This window comes from Glandiceps talaboti, chromosome 5 (assembly GCF_964340395.1).
Source record: "Glandiceps talaboti chromosome 5, keGlaTala1.1, whole genome shotgun sequence".
NCBI classification, from domain to species: domain Eukaryota; kingdom Metazoa; phylum Hemichordata; class Enteropneusta; family Spengelidae; genus Glandiceps; species Glandiceps talaboti.
Genome location: NC_135553.1, coordinates 14,054,580 through 14,071,068, shown reverse-complemented (window position 1 = coordinate 14,071,068; position 16,489 = coordinate 14,054,580). Strand labels below are relative to the sequence as shown.

Below are 16,489 nucleotides of genomic sequence, written 5' to 3'. Positions count from 1 at the left end.
TACTATGGCACTTGTCATCCCTGGCCAGCTGAAGGCAAATTTATGAAGCGCGCCCTCTTTAAACTAGTTTTAATACATTGTCTATTAGTATATTATAGCCTTACCAATTCCAGTGAATTTTGTGACGTCATCGCTGTACATTATTACTGATAATGTACTCCATTATTGGGCATCGCGGCCCCGGAACGAGCATAACAATACAAGCTTATGTCCGTAAGGCAATAAAGGTGTGGGTATTCAAGTGCAGGGAAATTATGGGGTAAACACCATAAGAATTTATTTTAAAAGATTGAAATGAAAATGAAACAAATTTGTGTTCACAGCAGTTCATTGAAGTGTATATGTGTGTGTATTCAGCTTCCGGGCCGAACATGGCAGACGATGTTCAGCGCTGTGTATATTATACGTTGTTTTGCGTTTCTCGGTCTACAAATTCACTGGAATTGGCAAAACTATAAAATAATAACAATAATGTACGCCCTCCCAGTCCATAATGGACTCAAGCAAAATTTGCACGTCATAATGGGCTCAGCTTTCGCCTCGCCCATTACGTCGTTCAAAGTTTGCTTTCGTCCATTATGGACTGGGAGGGCGTACATTATTGTTTAAGTATACAGAAAACTATAAATACAATATTGATCAAATGTTTTCCATGGTCACACTCACACTGAGAGCAATAGTTTGGCTTGCCAGAATCATGCCATTCATTCCAGTCCTCACACAAACTGTCTGACTGGAGACTGGAATATTCTTATTTATGCTCTTGAATAACAATGAAATCATACGATTCCAAATGTAACATACCACGTCATATTAAAACTCGCTGACGCTCAATCAAACCTGGTACAAACTGTTACTTCTCATAAATCTATCATTATGTTTTCCCAATTATACAATCGTGTGCATCCATGCCCTGCTCTTGGATTAGCCAATATCGCCAAAAGTGTGTAAATTTAGACCCATTTCCTAAATATACGATATTTTCAATCGTAACATCACCCCGTGTTTTCCTAAAGGAGTAACCCGCGACTGTGTTGGATTGAAAAGACACCCATCAACATTTTCTGTATGCAAAACTACAAAATTATTAGAGAAAATTTGGAATTATCAAGTATTCATATCCTCTAATAATGCGGTAAATATGACAGACAAAGTATAAATATACATTAGTTTTGTATAGAATAAAGTCGGTAAATTAGGAGTAAATATAACACTTGTTGTCATGATCCACAAATAAACATTCAGCTACCAAGTGGTCCTAATGACTTAAAATATATACACACCCATCTAAAAGACTTTACACTGGCAACGAGGATATAGAGGGAAACCAAACAAACACGGAAAGAAGCTCATCGATATAGATGCCTCAAAAAGTCAGGACAACAGAAATCTACGATGGCTGCACAATCTATTTCGTTCCCACCATTCGAAGCATTTCAAGTGAGAGCTGATGTTGGTTCAATTGGAACGTGTTGGCTAGAATGGGTTGAAGAATTAAAAAACCTAATCGTGGTGATGGCGATTGCCAATGCTGAAAGGAAACGTGCATTGCTACAATACTATGCTGGTAAAGACGTACGGAGAATACTACGTTGACTATCAGATACAGGTGACAACCAGATGTAAACTGAATGTCTTCCGTAAGGGCAAAGTTTTGAGATTGTCTTTCCTACAGACAATTGTTGGAATACAACAGACCATACCGGGTAATAAGTAATTTTTTCTCATTGATTGCTATTTGCTCATTGCTGTTAGTGATCTGGCCAACTACAACATGTACTGTGACATTTGTTGAGAATGTAAAAAAAAATAAGCGCATCCTCGTACCACTTTAGACATTCAACATTTCCTAACGAGAAACTATTTTTCCTTTTTAGTGGCCTACAAAAATATGCCAATAATTTATTAAAACTAAAAGCTACATCAATAACATTTTCAGGACAAGTGCGCTTTGGTATCGCAAATGCATGTATCAAATTATATTGAATTTAAAGTGTGCATTCTTGAGATATAGCCTAATTACCGAAAATCATTAATTACGTAAATTGTTCATTAATATTCACAGGATTTTTACCAAAACCTAATCAATGCCATTACCCTATGGAATACGTCTTCAAAATTTTGTTTGAATTGAGCAAGCCGTTATGGAGAAAACGATGACATAGACAGACAGTTAGACAGACAGACAGACAGACAGACACACAGACTTCCACCCATAAATATATCTCTTCCTTACGGAAGAAAAAAAAACAACAAGGCACTTCATGCACTCAACATTTTTCGCCGAAGAAAAGTTTGAGGTACAACACATATCAGTTCTGACAAGCATCGCAACTGCCTGTTGAGTCAATCGCTACATTCTATATTCGACTAGCGTCTACATGTGAATTCAAAGATGAAGACATGGAAATCAAAATGCAGATAATTCAAGCAACTTCATCAAAACATGTAAGAAGACGACCTCTTAGAGAAGAAATGACACTGGACGATTTCCTGAAGTACGTTCAATCACTCGACATTTCCGAAGATCAAGCTGACAGTATAGAAAGCAAAACAAGTGCCGAATCTATCTATGCTTTACGATCTCAATATTTCGCCGACCACCTCGACATCACATTCAACCATCCATGAAGAAATAGGATGATACGAAAATGTTATTTCTGCGATGGTCATTATCCACATGACGGTAAACATCCGGTGAGAGGAAAGGAATGCAATTCATGTGGCCGAAAGTTAAATCACTTTGCTAAAGTCTGTCGTTCCAAGACAAATCAACGACCAAAAGAACGGACATTTACAAAGAAACAACAATCTGTAAAAATGTGTTGACGTTTGCACTGACGAATCTAGCTCAGAGAGTGAAACTGAAGAGAAAAATCAGTACATGAACCTGTTAGTATCAACACTCAGCAAGTTTTAATTTACGCACCCACACCCCAACGTCCAACAGCGGATATCACTATAATGGTAAAACTTTCAACTTTCGACACTGGCACATCGGTCAACGTTCTCGAAGAACACAGCGTCATGAAACTGAAAGATGAAGTGTTACGGATGACAGAATACAACTTTTTAATATTCGCTAAGTTTTGATGTTTTGCGAGGTCACCGTGAACTCTCAGCTGTCATGAATTAATACTTAGAACAAATGTTTGCATTTCGCGAATAGTATTCTTCTGAGATGACAATACTGAAAGTTATTATAAGAGCAACAGTATCAAATAATGACCGATTACAGACAGTTGGAAGAACAATGACGTGATCACATTGTTCAGCTAGTTTTCATATTTGTCAATATCATTTGCATTGAATTAAGGTAACAACAACACTTCCGTTTTATTTGATGGTGCTGATTATTTTATTACCCAATCATTTGAGTATTGTATATTTTGTGTTTATAAGAATTTAATGTTGAAATAAATTATGGATTCATTTTTCTTTGGAAGAGACGGCCTAGACTAGGAGCTTCGATCTGCTCCGTGGCCACTTCTAAACAATCCAGGTTAACCATGAACATTGTGTGTAGTTTAAGCTCATTCCCTAAAAGTCCAAGTCGATCCCGTGTATGGAGTGGAGAGAGAGTAACATTGGAGGAGGGTTACGTTAACATTAGAGGTCACCCCTCTATAATTGTTACAGAAGTAAATATTCGACACTCTAATACGTTAATCCATCCATCCATCCATCCATCCATGCAAAACCACTTGCAACAATCGGAAAGTTCAGAGCTGATGTTCAAATGAAAACTGAGAAGACAAATGCTAAGCTACATCGAGTCGAATTTGAAGTCGTCAAACACAATGGCGAAGTCGGTGGATCTTTGCTAAGCTATCAGACAGCAAAAGATCTCGGTTTAATCAAAATTGTAAAACATGTGAAAGAAGAAACACAGACCGATAAACTTATACGTGAGTACATTGACTTATTCGAAAGACTGAGAAAAATGAAAAAGTACTGAATCAAACTACATATCGACGAAACGGTGAAACCAGTTGCTCAACCACATTAGTCTGGATGACCAGAATGTGGTTTGAGCGAAGGTACATTGTATAAATCGTAATGATCGGTACTGTATAGGAACTAGACTACAACCACATAGGCGTATAACTTTTCACATTCGAAAACGCGTGGAACGGAAACTGGACGAAATGGAAAAGGTGGGATTCATAGGGAAAACTGACGGCCCGACTCCATGGGTTATTTTAATTGTAGATGTTCCTAAAGCGAACAACCCTGATGACATTCGTATATGTATCGACATCCGGCAACCAAACAAAGTTGTAGCACGAGAGCGATACATTACATCGACGATGGATGAAATCATCACGGATCTCAACAATGCGAAAGTATTTTCGAAACCAGATCTAAATCAATGCTATCATCAGTTGGAATTAGCTCCAGAATCACGATATATAACTATGTTCAGCACTCACATTGGTCTACGTCGATATTATAAGAGACTGAATTTTGGTTTCGGAAATGTTTTAGAATGCAGTATGCGAAGCACTAAAAGGCTCGTCTGGTGTTAAGAATATCAGCGATGATATATTAGTATACGGTACCAATCAAGATGAACACGCAAATCTAAGGCATGTACATGTGTTCCAACGACTACGTGAAGTAGGACTGACACTAAACAAACGAAAATGCGCATTCAACAAATCGAATCTACTCTACTTTGCATGGTAATATATTTCCTGCTAAAGGACTGTCCCCAGATCTAGAAAAGGTAACAGCGATCAAAAAATGCAACAGCACCAACCTTCTTGTCGGTATCGATTCCACCTTCTCCATAATCCTCATTCTTTTCGAATTCTGGATCAACGTTAACACCGCTGTCGTTGACATCTCCCTGGAAAAATAATATCGATGTTCATAGAATTGAGATATCTCCGAAACACGAGTGAAATGCCAGAGTTTCGAAAGTTTAGATGTTGAAAATACAAAAATAACTAAAAGACATACACAAAAATGATCCATCCACAGTCCCCTGTCGTAGTGGCACATCCAATGCTTAAAAATACATATGATGGGATGCTGTTTCTTCTTTATTCCATTCTACTCATAAAATCTTAGATTTCCTACACTTTCAGTAGAGCGGGGATTTAGAGCGGCTCATAGAAGAGTTACTTGACTAAACGTCAGCTGTTTATAAGGCCTAAAAAAATTGTGTGGTTCCGGTTACCCGACCGGCTACCTAGTTTTTCACACTAAACTTTGTTTTTTAGGTATTCGAGAAAAAATAATAAAATCGCGAAAATTTTTGAAGTTTCGCAAGACATTATCAAAATTTCTTTGATCAACAAGACTTGTAGTAAAAGGATAAACCACATACAATGTACGATCGAGACAATGCACGTTGTATAACTGGAAAATAAACTTGTATTTTTCAAAGCCCAGAGTTCGGCCTCACGGCTTCACTCCAAAGCCAGATCTAGAGCCAGGAGAGGCAATGCTCACAGATCTGTGGTCAAAATCCAAGACATGAATCTGTGACGCTATGGTCATTACAATAATTAAATTACAATAAGTCACGCCTAGAATATGGGCTTCCTAAGATAGCAATAGGTCATGTATAATTATGAGAAATGAAATGAAACAAAGGACACTAAACTTTAGCTTGAATGACATCTCCAGACATACGATATTTGTATACCTTTTGTCTTGACATCCATGTGAGCTATAGCTATTGCAATAAAAGACACTTATTTCTCTAACTAGGTGTTTGGCGACATGTATAAACAGTGTCCTGTCTGAATCCAAACACAGTAATTACAAATTCACCACAAAATAGTGGATGTGGAAACTGACAATATAAAACTGTTCTTCCAATCTGTAATGGCTGTACATCTGATGAGAAGAAACTACACAAGTAATAACACAGAGACACCTACCAGAACTAGACACTCATAAATGAGAGAAAAAAATCTACCCACCTCACCTACTCTAAAATTGATTTTTTTGTTAGGCCTATCTTTGTTGGACTGAGAACACTTTTATCTTACCAAGTTTTTAGTCATGGGATATATGCAGAGTGTTTGACAAAAATGCCGTATAATTTCTGCATAATTGGGATTGCTTACACGGTGTGACACTGCAAACACGTCAATCAATGAGCGTGACATTGATTTGACAGGCATCATTATCAGACTTGTGACAGTAGTAATATCAAACTGGTATATTAACTTGCCTGGATTGCTTTAAATATGTATATTTTCAATTAACTCGATCACTTGGATCATTTATAGGTTTGATTTTTGTTACTTGAACCATAAGTGTATTCTTTTATATAATTAATTGTTAACCATTTGCCGTCGTGTTCGAAGTGTTCGCCAACATGGTAAGATCACCATGGCAACCATGATATCCATCAGCAATTACTCTCAATCCATTAATTTGCAATACTTCTGTTTCGCACCAAAGGCCAGCATTTTGTATCTGTGTTAATTTCTGAAGTGAAGTGAGCCAATCTATTTTTACTTTGTTACCATGGGTACACGATCTATACCTAGTTACATATCGAGTGGGATCTGTGCTCCTCATAAAGTGTACCGTTTGCTCCATTGTCAAAGAATGCATCCCTTAATCAGTGTTTCCTCTGGGTCAAAAAAATTACTAGCAATTTGGCTAATTTGCCTCAAAATTTATTAGCCAAACCAGACTTTCAATTAGCCAAACTTTTGCGATAAAAATGAACCTATATAAATAAAGACAATGACGCAAACTTGTATGTTTTTACTCTGTTTATTTACATACATTTTTCATGTCATGTCGGCAAACGTACGGTTCTCATCTTTGCTTCGAAGTTGAAGTGCTCACCAAATATCGAGGGTTTAATCAGGTCTCATTGTAACTATTTTCTAAATCTCAATGTGCAGTGTGACCTGTAATATTTGAATATGACCCATCGTATGCATAACGTTTCAACAGTGTCATGTGCCCCATGACCATTTCCTGACATGGAGAGCACGTCTTGGGTAGTTTAGAAACTACGCAATGTTATCATTACTTATCCACGTGATTGGTTACTTATTAACAGACGTTGTGCGAAAGGGTTTCCATCGATAGAATGGCCATTACGGCGAAGCATCTTCCCTCACGTGTGAAGCGATGATCGAATGGATCGTTGGACAGTCTATGCTGAAAACTTCACTTAGATAAATTCAAACTGCTACGTCACCATTTCATTCTCACTAAAACTGAAACTTTTTCTTTTTGAGCTTCGTTAGTAGATCGAACGCATTACGTGAATTTACCGTTCACTAGACCATGCTCTTCGTCTGGTTCGCACGTTATGTATCGTTCAAGAATAAACGAATATCTTCGTGTATTCCGAGTTAACAGTTCTCCTGCATAGTAGAAGGGCCCGGTAATAAAGACGACTCATCTTCCATTGACCCTTGCATGTGACAAACTACTTGATCAAATTTTACAAGCATGGATCGCATGATCAGATGCTGAAAGATTTACACAACCGAACTTACAAGTTTGTTGGATGGGACATTATTTGCATTGCTGATGTAACAATTTTATGGTTTATTTAACTTTTGAGGAACGCACAATGTGTACACTTCCTTCTAAATGTAATACAATGTAGTTTAAATTACGGATGTTCCACGTTGCGACAAAGAAATTACAAGCATTACGCATAGATTTTCTGGTGCCCTATTCTAAATTGGCTTCGCAAGTTTGGCTAATTGTATCAAAAATATTCTCGCCAAATGCAGATTTTATTCGCATTTTGCGATTTGGCGAGCGGACAGCGGAAACACTGCTTAATGCAAATGCCGTACGGTGAAACGCACATGTTCACGTACGGTACTTGTGTTATGTCTATGAATACGACACGTTGTAATGGTCGAGGGATCGGAGTTAGTCAGGTCAGCCGTATCTCACCACGCAAACTCTCTCAGGATCGTTCTTGGTCTGCTAGCCGGGGATAAGCTCATGCAACCCTTTTATGGCCCGCTCATAAAAGTACCTGGGATAAAGGAACTTACACGAAAGAAATTTATAAGAATACACACATGGGCTCAGTTCGTGGTTCGACTGCTGACTTTGTAATACCCAATTTACACCGGGGTGAGAGCAATAGACAACACGCGTCAAACAAGCAAGTTGAATGAAAATATATTGATGTAGTACCAACAAGTGGATAGTCTCACTTCAAAAAAAAAGGGATGAAGGGTGCTTCCATAAAAAAAGTGGAAACTCAACAAAAAAGTATATATCAACAAAAACTTATTGTACCAGGTAGACTAATAAAGAAATAATAAAATACTGAAAAAGTGGAGCGTTTAAATAATTTAAAGCTACAATAACATAATTATGGTGTGAAATATCAAGTGTCTGATAACTAGTTGAGTTCTTTAAAAGTATACAAGGATATCACAGTGTGTCTGTATGTGGTTCACAAGATCCGACGACGCTGTGACAGCAGAAGTCGATGCAGTCCAAAACGAAAGTTTCAACTGTCTTGGCACTGGTGACGCTGTACTCCCTCCAATACCTACCACCCACTTGACGTCCTCAGTGGCGATATACATGTATGGTTATATAAACACACTACACGCTGGAATTGAGAGTTTCAGTACCTGAATGGTTCACTGATCAAGTAGAGTACTTTCAAATTACAGGGTTCAGGTTATAAATTTAACCTCTCTTGAACTTAAGTGTTCTGTTCTGACTTGATCAATTTATTTCCCTATGCAGAAACGTTCTGTCGTACAGGAACTAAACTTGCAGAACACAGCATTTTAATGGTTCATTGAATGTACTTGGCAACACAGACTATCGGCTTACTTACATCTGTGAGAAATTTCATTGTAGAATCAGCGTCACACTTGGCTTATTTCCTCTTCCCCCATTTCTATGTACAGTTACAGACTTCCGGGATCACGTGACACGCGTTGATTGGTATCACATCCAGTCTTAGTAAAATCAAGCCGTAACTTACTCAATACAGCTACTGATCCTTCCTCTCACTATAAGTAAACTTCTGACTGGCACTATTGTCCGGAAGATGCCAAATTACGCCAATTCTTAGACAAATTTCGCCATCACCAACAGAGGCAGGCTGTGCGCCTTGCATCATAACATCACATGCTTGACTAGTCATCACTTTTTAAACTTTTCCATCAGATCACTACATCACAACTCGGAATCCTATGCCGATACTTGCAATGACTAGTTGTACAAAGGATCCCAGTCTAAGGAATATGTGCAGTGACCCAAAATACAATTTCTGATCCCATTTGCATTGCTCAAACCGATAGCTTAATAGACAATCATCCGGACTATATTCTCAACTTCTCAAGTCAATAATACATACGGAGTACTATGGCAATTGTCATCCCTGGCTGAAGGCAAACTTGTGAAGAGCGCCCTCTCACAACTAAGATTAAACTAGTTTTAATACATTGTCTATTAGTATACAGAAAACTATAAATACAATATTGACAAAATGTTTTCCACGGTCACACGCACACTGAGATCGATAGTTTGGCTTGCCAGAATCATGCCATTCATTCCAGACCTCACACAAACGGTCTGACTGGAGACTGGAATATTTTATTCTTATTTATGCTCTTGGATAACAATGATTCTAAATTTCACGTCACATCATATTAAAACTTGCTAACGCTCAATCAAACCTGGTACAAACTGTTACTTCTCATAAATCTATCATTATGTTTTCCCAATTATACAATCGTGTGCATCCGTGCCCTGCTCCTTGGACATTAGCCAATATCGCCACAATTGTGTAATAGACCCATTTCCTAAATTTACGATATTGTCAATCGTAACATCACCCCATGTTTTCCTAAAGGAGCGACCCACGACTGTGTTGGATTGAAGAACATCAACATTTTCTGGATGCAAAACTACAAAATTATTAGAGAATTATCAAGTATTCACGTCCTCTATTAATGCTGTATACATGACAAAGTACAAAATTTAATATACATTGGTTTTGTACAGTATAAAGTCGGTAAATCAGGAGTAAATATAACACTTGTAGTATCCGCAAATAAACATTCAACTACCAAGTGGTCCTAATGACTTAAAATATATGCACACCCATCTAAAAAACTTTACACTGGCGACGAAGATATAGAGGGAAACCAAACGAACACGGAAAGAAGCTCATCGATACAGATGCCTAAAAAGTCAGGATAACAGAAATCTACGATGGCTGCACAATCTATTTAATTTCATTCCCACCATTCGAAGCACTTCAAGTGAGAGCTGATGTTTGTTCAATCGGAACGCGTTGGCTAGAATGGGTTGAAGAATTCGAAAACCTAATCGTGGCGATGGCGATTACCAATGCTGGAAGGAAACGTGCATTGCTACAATACTATGCTGGTAAAGACGTACGAAGAATACTATATAGACTCCCAGATACAGGTGACAAAAACGACAACAAGGCACTTCATGCACTCAACATTTTTCGCCGAAGAAAAGTTTGGAGTACAACACATACCAGTTCTGACAAGCATAGCAACTGCCTGGTGAGTCAGTCGCTACATTCTATATTCGTCTAAAGGAATTAGCGTCTACATGTGAATTCAAAGATGAAGACATGGATAATTCAAGCAACTTCATCAAAACGTTTAAGAAGCTCTTAGAGAAGAAATGACACTGGACGATTTCCTGAAATACGTTCAATCACTCGACATTTCCGAAGATCAAACTGACAGTATAGAAAGCAAAACAAGTGCCGAATCTATCTATGCTATACGATCTCAATATTTCGCCGACCAACTCGACATCACATTCAACCATCCATGAAGAAATAGGATGATACGAAAAGTTGTTATTTCTGCGATGGTCACTATCCCCATTGTAAACGTCCGGCGAGGGGAAAGGAATGCAATTCGTGTGGCCGAAAGTTAAATCACTTTGCCTAAGGTCTGTCGTTGCAAGACAAAAGGCGACGACTAAAAGAACGAACAATTACAAAGAAACAACAATCTGTAAAATGTGTTGATGTTTGCACTGACGAATCCAGCTCAGACAGTGAAACTGAAGAGAAAAATCAGTATCTGTTCAGTATCAACACTCAGCAAGTTTAAATTTACGCACCCACACCCCAACATCCAACAGCGGATATCACTATCAAAGGTAAAACTTTCAACTTTATCATCGACACTGGCGCATCAGTCAACGTTCTCGAAGAACACGACGTCCTGAAACTGAAAGATAAAGTAAATATTCGACACTCTAATACGTTAATCAATCCATCCATACAAGAGTGCAAAACCACTAGCAACAATCGGAAAATTCAGAGCCGATGTTGAAACGAAAACTCAGAAGACAAACGCTAAACTACATCGAGTCGAATTTGAACGGTCGTCAAACACAATGGCGATATCGGTGGATTTTTGCTAAGCTATCAAACAGCAGAAGATCTCGGTTTAATCAAAATTGTAAAAACATGTGAAAGAAGAAACACTGACGGATAAACTTATACCTGAGTATACTGACTTATTTGAAGGACTGGGAAAAATGAAAAAGTACGAAGTCAAACTACATATCGACGAAACGGTGAAACCAGTAAGTGGCTCAACCGCATAGACGTATAGCTTTTCTCATTCGCAAACGCGTGGAACGGAAACTGGACGAAATGGAAAAGGCGGGAATCACGGAGAAAACTGATGGCCCGACTCCATGGGCCGGGTAAGTCCAAATGTTGCTGTTCCTAAAGCGAACAACCCTGATGACATTCGTATATGTATCGACGTCCGACAACCAAACAAAGTTGTAGAACGAGAGAGCGACACATTACACCGACGATGGACGAAATCATTGCCGATCTCAACAATGCGAAAGTATTTTCGAAACTAGATCTAAATCAAGGCTATCATCAATTGGAATTAGCTCCAGAATCTTGATATATAACTACGTTCAGCAGTCATATTGGTCTATTATAATGAAATGGCGAAAGCTAAGATGAATATGCCGACAAGCGCAGACACGCTAAAAAGTCTACAATCAAAGTTGGTGACACAATTCTAGTTAAAATTACGATAGGAGGAAAACTAGAAACACCGTTTGAAGCCAATCCATGCAAAGTTGTGGAAAAGACAGATTCAATGATAACAGCAGAAAACAAAACGCCCAAACTCACCTGAAATGCCTCATTTTTCAAACGAATACAGGTTAACAAAGCCGAAATTGAAGCGCGAAACAACGCGAATGATGACGCCATGAGTACTATACCTCAAGTCACGCCGAACGACGTGAAACACCCCAGAGGAAACAATATCCAGCCAGAGACCGCCGACGTCTTCAATATTTCGGCGTCGAACATAATTGATAATTAGACATACTCGAGTCACTGTGACGCGGAGAAGAATAATCTCCGGACAGAGGAGGGATAGTCCACCCATAACCTCGTAGATACATGTATATACATTTCAAACTGCATGTTATAGAATAGAGGAACAATCTATATATACGAATTGCATACTACCATTTTGAAAACAGAATTTATCAATACTCAAGAAACGAACACTATTTTAGTAGTAAATGATTTTAAAGAACTTTTACCGCTATAATTCGAAAGGTCGTATCATTAGAAACTCAGACACCTCGCAACTCATTCAGAAAATTAATGACTTAAACATCCAATTACCACCTTCTCATCAAAGTGTAACTGATCCTTATATCCATCTGTACATACATATGTGAATAAATTATCATTCCGCACGCATTCAAATAGCAAACACTGTCGCCTGTGTCTATCGTTAACACTTTAGCGTCACTACCAAATGAAATATAAAGTACAAGCTACCTCACAATTAAAATGCAAGTAGCTTGAAGTCAAGTCCGCAGTCAAAAACTATAACATAAATGAAACACAAGAATGGATGCAATTTAAAAAGAGGTCCAAACGGCAAAGATCATCCTCATTTTAATGGAGTCGTTTCATTTGTTAAGTTAGCGTACGCAGTAGGCGTAGCGCACATAGAAAGCGCAACGTCCTGTATATCCAGGACACTATCTAGCCCACGCCACGAGAACTAGTAATATCACCGTCTTGTACTACAATATTCAAACTAGGGACACCCCCAGAATCCCCAATGTTGTCAACGGAATCGGTTTGACACCCCTAACTATTGGTCAAGGTTAATATGCAGGCGTTACTAATAATTTTCTTTAGGCAAAAACAAGTCTTACAAAACTGTAGAAATCGTATCATGCATTTATACAAAATAAACACTAAAATTCCTAGACCTATTACAACCAATGCATCGATATGATCAGAATCGAGCGTTGCAACGCTGGCAGATGTCACGGTTGTGCTAGCGCCTCACAAAATGTGATGCGACGGCCTTTGAATTCAAAATAGTTGTATAAGCATCGTAAGACGTCGGATCTTGAAAAATAGAAACTCAGTAGCTATTACAGAAAAAATAGTAAAAATCGTACTAATGTAACACGGGAGTTCCATCCAATCAAACCAGGACCCGTCATCACCTATTATATTCTTTGCATGAACTCATCTACTGTGCTTATTCAGTAAGGTTGAATCTCTATTAAGTCTAACTTTATTTTTTTTTATCTGTAGACAACGATCTGTTCCACTTTTCGTTTAACAAACCGACGTTTAGTATTAATTGCATATTAAAAGAACTATTCTGCGCGTAATCAAATATCGACACGTAAAATTTACCTTGATACAAAGTTGAAAGGACAGGGAGATTGGCAATGTGTTCATACGTATACGTAATGGTGTAATTCTTTTGGCAAGTAGCGTCTATTCTACTGATAACAACGGGTTTTGCACGTAACTCCGACCACAGGCACTTGTTTTGTGAGATATGTATCAGAATATTTCTATCTGAATACAATAAAATATCGATAATATTGACGTGTTTTCGCCAACAGTGTATGAAAGGGATAAAATTATACTTGTTTGTATGATCGCGCAAGTCCTTCCACCGCAAAATATTGTTATTACGTATTTCTCGTCGCTTGTGAATTGTTTTTGTACAGTGAGCTTGAATTTTATTGTCACTATCAGTATCATGAAAACTGTAACATCACAGACAAATAAGAAATGTCTGTTGTAACATTCAGTAGACGGTTGTGAATGAAAGTATATCACTCTTTCCGATGGCGTACTCACGGGGCGTTGCCGCTGCTCAACATGAGTATCGCACCCATAACTACCTGGCCAGTGATGAGGAATTCATATCTGGCGTGCTGCCAACTAAATATGCTGGTCTAAGTTTTCCATGCTTTAGTCGATTAGGATGAACATATTTAGGATATAGCTTATCTGCATTCACATATTTTAATCGATAGTTTACAGGTGGAATGAACTCTGCAATTCTATAAGGCCCGCGACGTTTTCTTATCGTATCTCTCTTTCATTTTTCCCTGTGCTTGTTCGATATTTTGCTTCGCAAGTTTAATAGCTAAATTCCTCTTAAGAGCCAACTCTTGCAAATGGAAATTAATGTTGGCTGATTTTCCCAATTTAGGTATTACATCAAGGGAAGACATGGTTCCTCACCCAACAGTATTAAAAAGGGTGACATACCGTTGGCCTGATGTGGAGATAGACAGAAACAAATGTACAAACATTTCATTTTCTTTGACAGTGTCAAACATACTTTGTGGTTAGCTATGCAACATATTTCAAACAACAGAATGACCGAATAAGTTTATAAATCATTATGGCGTCACATTTGTTCAATCTTAATATTTTAGTGTCGTTCCATTGCCGCTCTGAGATAAACGGTTTAATAATGTCAGACGAAATGAAGATTACGTTGCCCTTTGAGTGACAACCAAAGATCGTTGAAAGCCGTGAAATCCTGCTTTTTTACACTGAGGGGAAACGTTTGTTCGGATGTCAAAGTTTACGAAACCTATCCTGTAGGGATTTGGACAGAAACTTTAGATTCTCAAAATGTGATCTCAGTGTTGTAAACCAAAAATGACGAATTAAGCCAACGACATTTTTGCAGTATTCTAAACTGATGAACGTTCCGTCATACCGCAGCAATTACACAGTGCAAATAAGTTTGTACGGAGGCTTATAATGAGGACACGGGAGTATTTTTTTAAAACCATGTGAGTAGTATTTTTACCATGTGAGTAGTTTTCTAAACCATGTGAGTATTTTTTTTACCTCATTTGTCCTTTAAGCCTCCGTAAGTTTGCTTTCCACCATTGTCAGAGGGAATATTAATGCAAATTTACCGTAGTTTCCGTATTTGATCCAGACTCCAACCCTTCAGCCCCAGTCTCGTGTTTATCCATAATAAGACACTGTCACACCACTGTATGCAGACTGCAACACAATTTGAATCTCGATCGAACACAGTAATTATATTTATACTACGGCTAGACTGACTTGGCCAAGCAGAGGTTGATTATATGGAGCCATAACCCACTCTTTCTTAGGGGTGTGACCTATATTACGCTCAGCACTCAATTTGCATGCAACAAATTACACAAAATTTTGAAAAAGATCCAATCACGCCGTAGTATAGTAAGATAGACAACTCGTTCGGTATGGTTATGTGCCAAAAACTCGGGGGCTACGCCCCCTCGTTTATTGGCTCGTGACCCTCCCGATCTAGTTGACTATCTATTATATATACTGCTTTTTACCCAATCTCGGTTACCCAGCCTCTCACCGGTATTGTCATGGTTTTAGTTCTTTTGGAGTGCAAATCTATATAGTCATAATTGTAATGCATCTACCATTGTTGTGTTCAGTTAAGTTACTTAAATACCAGATTTAAACTGAATGCCTTCCGTAAGGGCAAAGTTTTGAGATTGTCGTTCCTACAGACAATTGTTGCAATACAACAGAACTTATGCAATAAGTTATTTTTTCTCATTGATTGTTATTTGCTCATTGCTGTTAGTGATCTGAAAAACTAACCATGAACTAGCCTGACATCTGCCCCACATACACACTTGCTGTAAAGTACTAAATAAAAAGAACAGTAACTGCAATGATAAGTAGATTGATTAACATTTGTTGAGAATGTAAAAAAAAAAGCGCATCGTCGCGCCACTTTAGACATTTCCTGACGAGAAACTATTTTTCCTTTTTAGTGGCGTACAAAAATATGCCAATAACTTATTATTAAAAGTTAAAGCTACATCAATAATATTTTCAGGAGAAGTGCGCTTTGGTATCGCAATTGTATGTATATTGAATTTGAAGCGTGCATTCTTGAGATATAGCCTAATTACCGAAACCATTAATTATGTAGACTGCTCGTTAATATTCATGGGATGTTTACCGAAACCTAATCAGTTCTTGTCACTACCCTACAGAACACATGCAATAAAGTTTCGTTTGAATTGAGGCAGTCGTGTTTTAGAAAATGGTGATAAAGTCGCACCACTTTAGACAACATTTCTTGACCAGAAACTATTTTTTTTTCTTTTTGTGGCCTACCAAAAATATGCCAATAACTTATTAAAACTACATTAGTAATATTTTCAGGACAGG

The 16,489-nt window shown here is 38.0% G+C and overlaps 1 protein-coding gene across 1 annotated transcript in view; it reads right to left on the bottom strand.

Annotated features, from left to right (window-relative positions):
- The window catches only part of LOC144435391 (uncharacterized), a 30,550-nt gene extending 21,466 nt beyond the window's left edge, over positions 1-9,084 (bottom strand). The window contains exons 1-2 of the mRNA XM_078123987.1: positions 8,807-9,084; positions 4,763-4,852 (exon numbers count right to left, since the gene is read on the bottom strand). Of these exons, the coding sequence (XP_077980113.1) occupies positions 4,763-4,852; positions 8,807-8,824 (108 nt within the window). The 5' untranslated portion in view covers positions 8,825-9,084. The remainder of the gene's footprint in view (positions 1-4,762; positions 4,853-8,806) is intronic.
- Between the last annotated feature and the right edge of the window lie 7,405 nt (positions 9,085-16,489).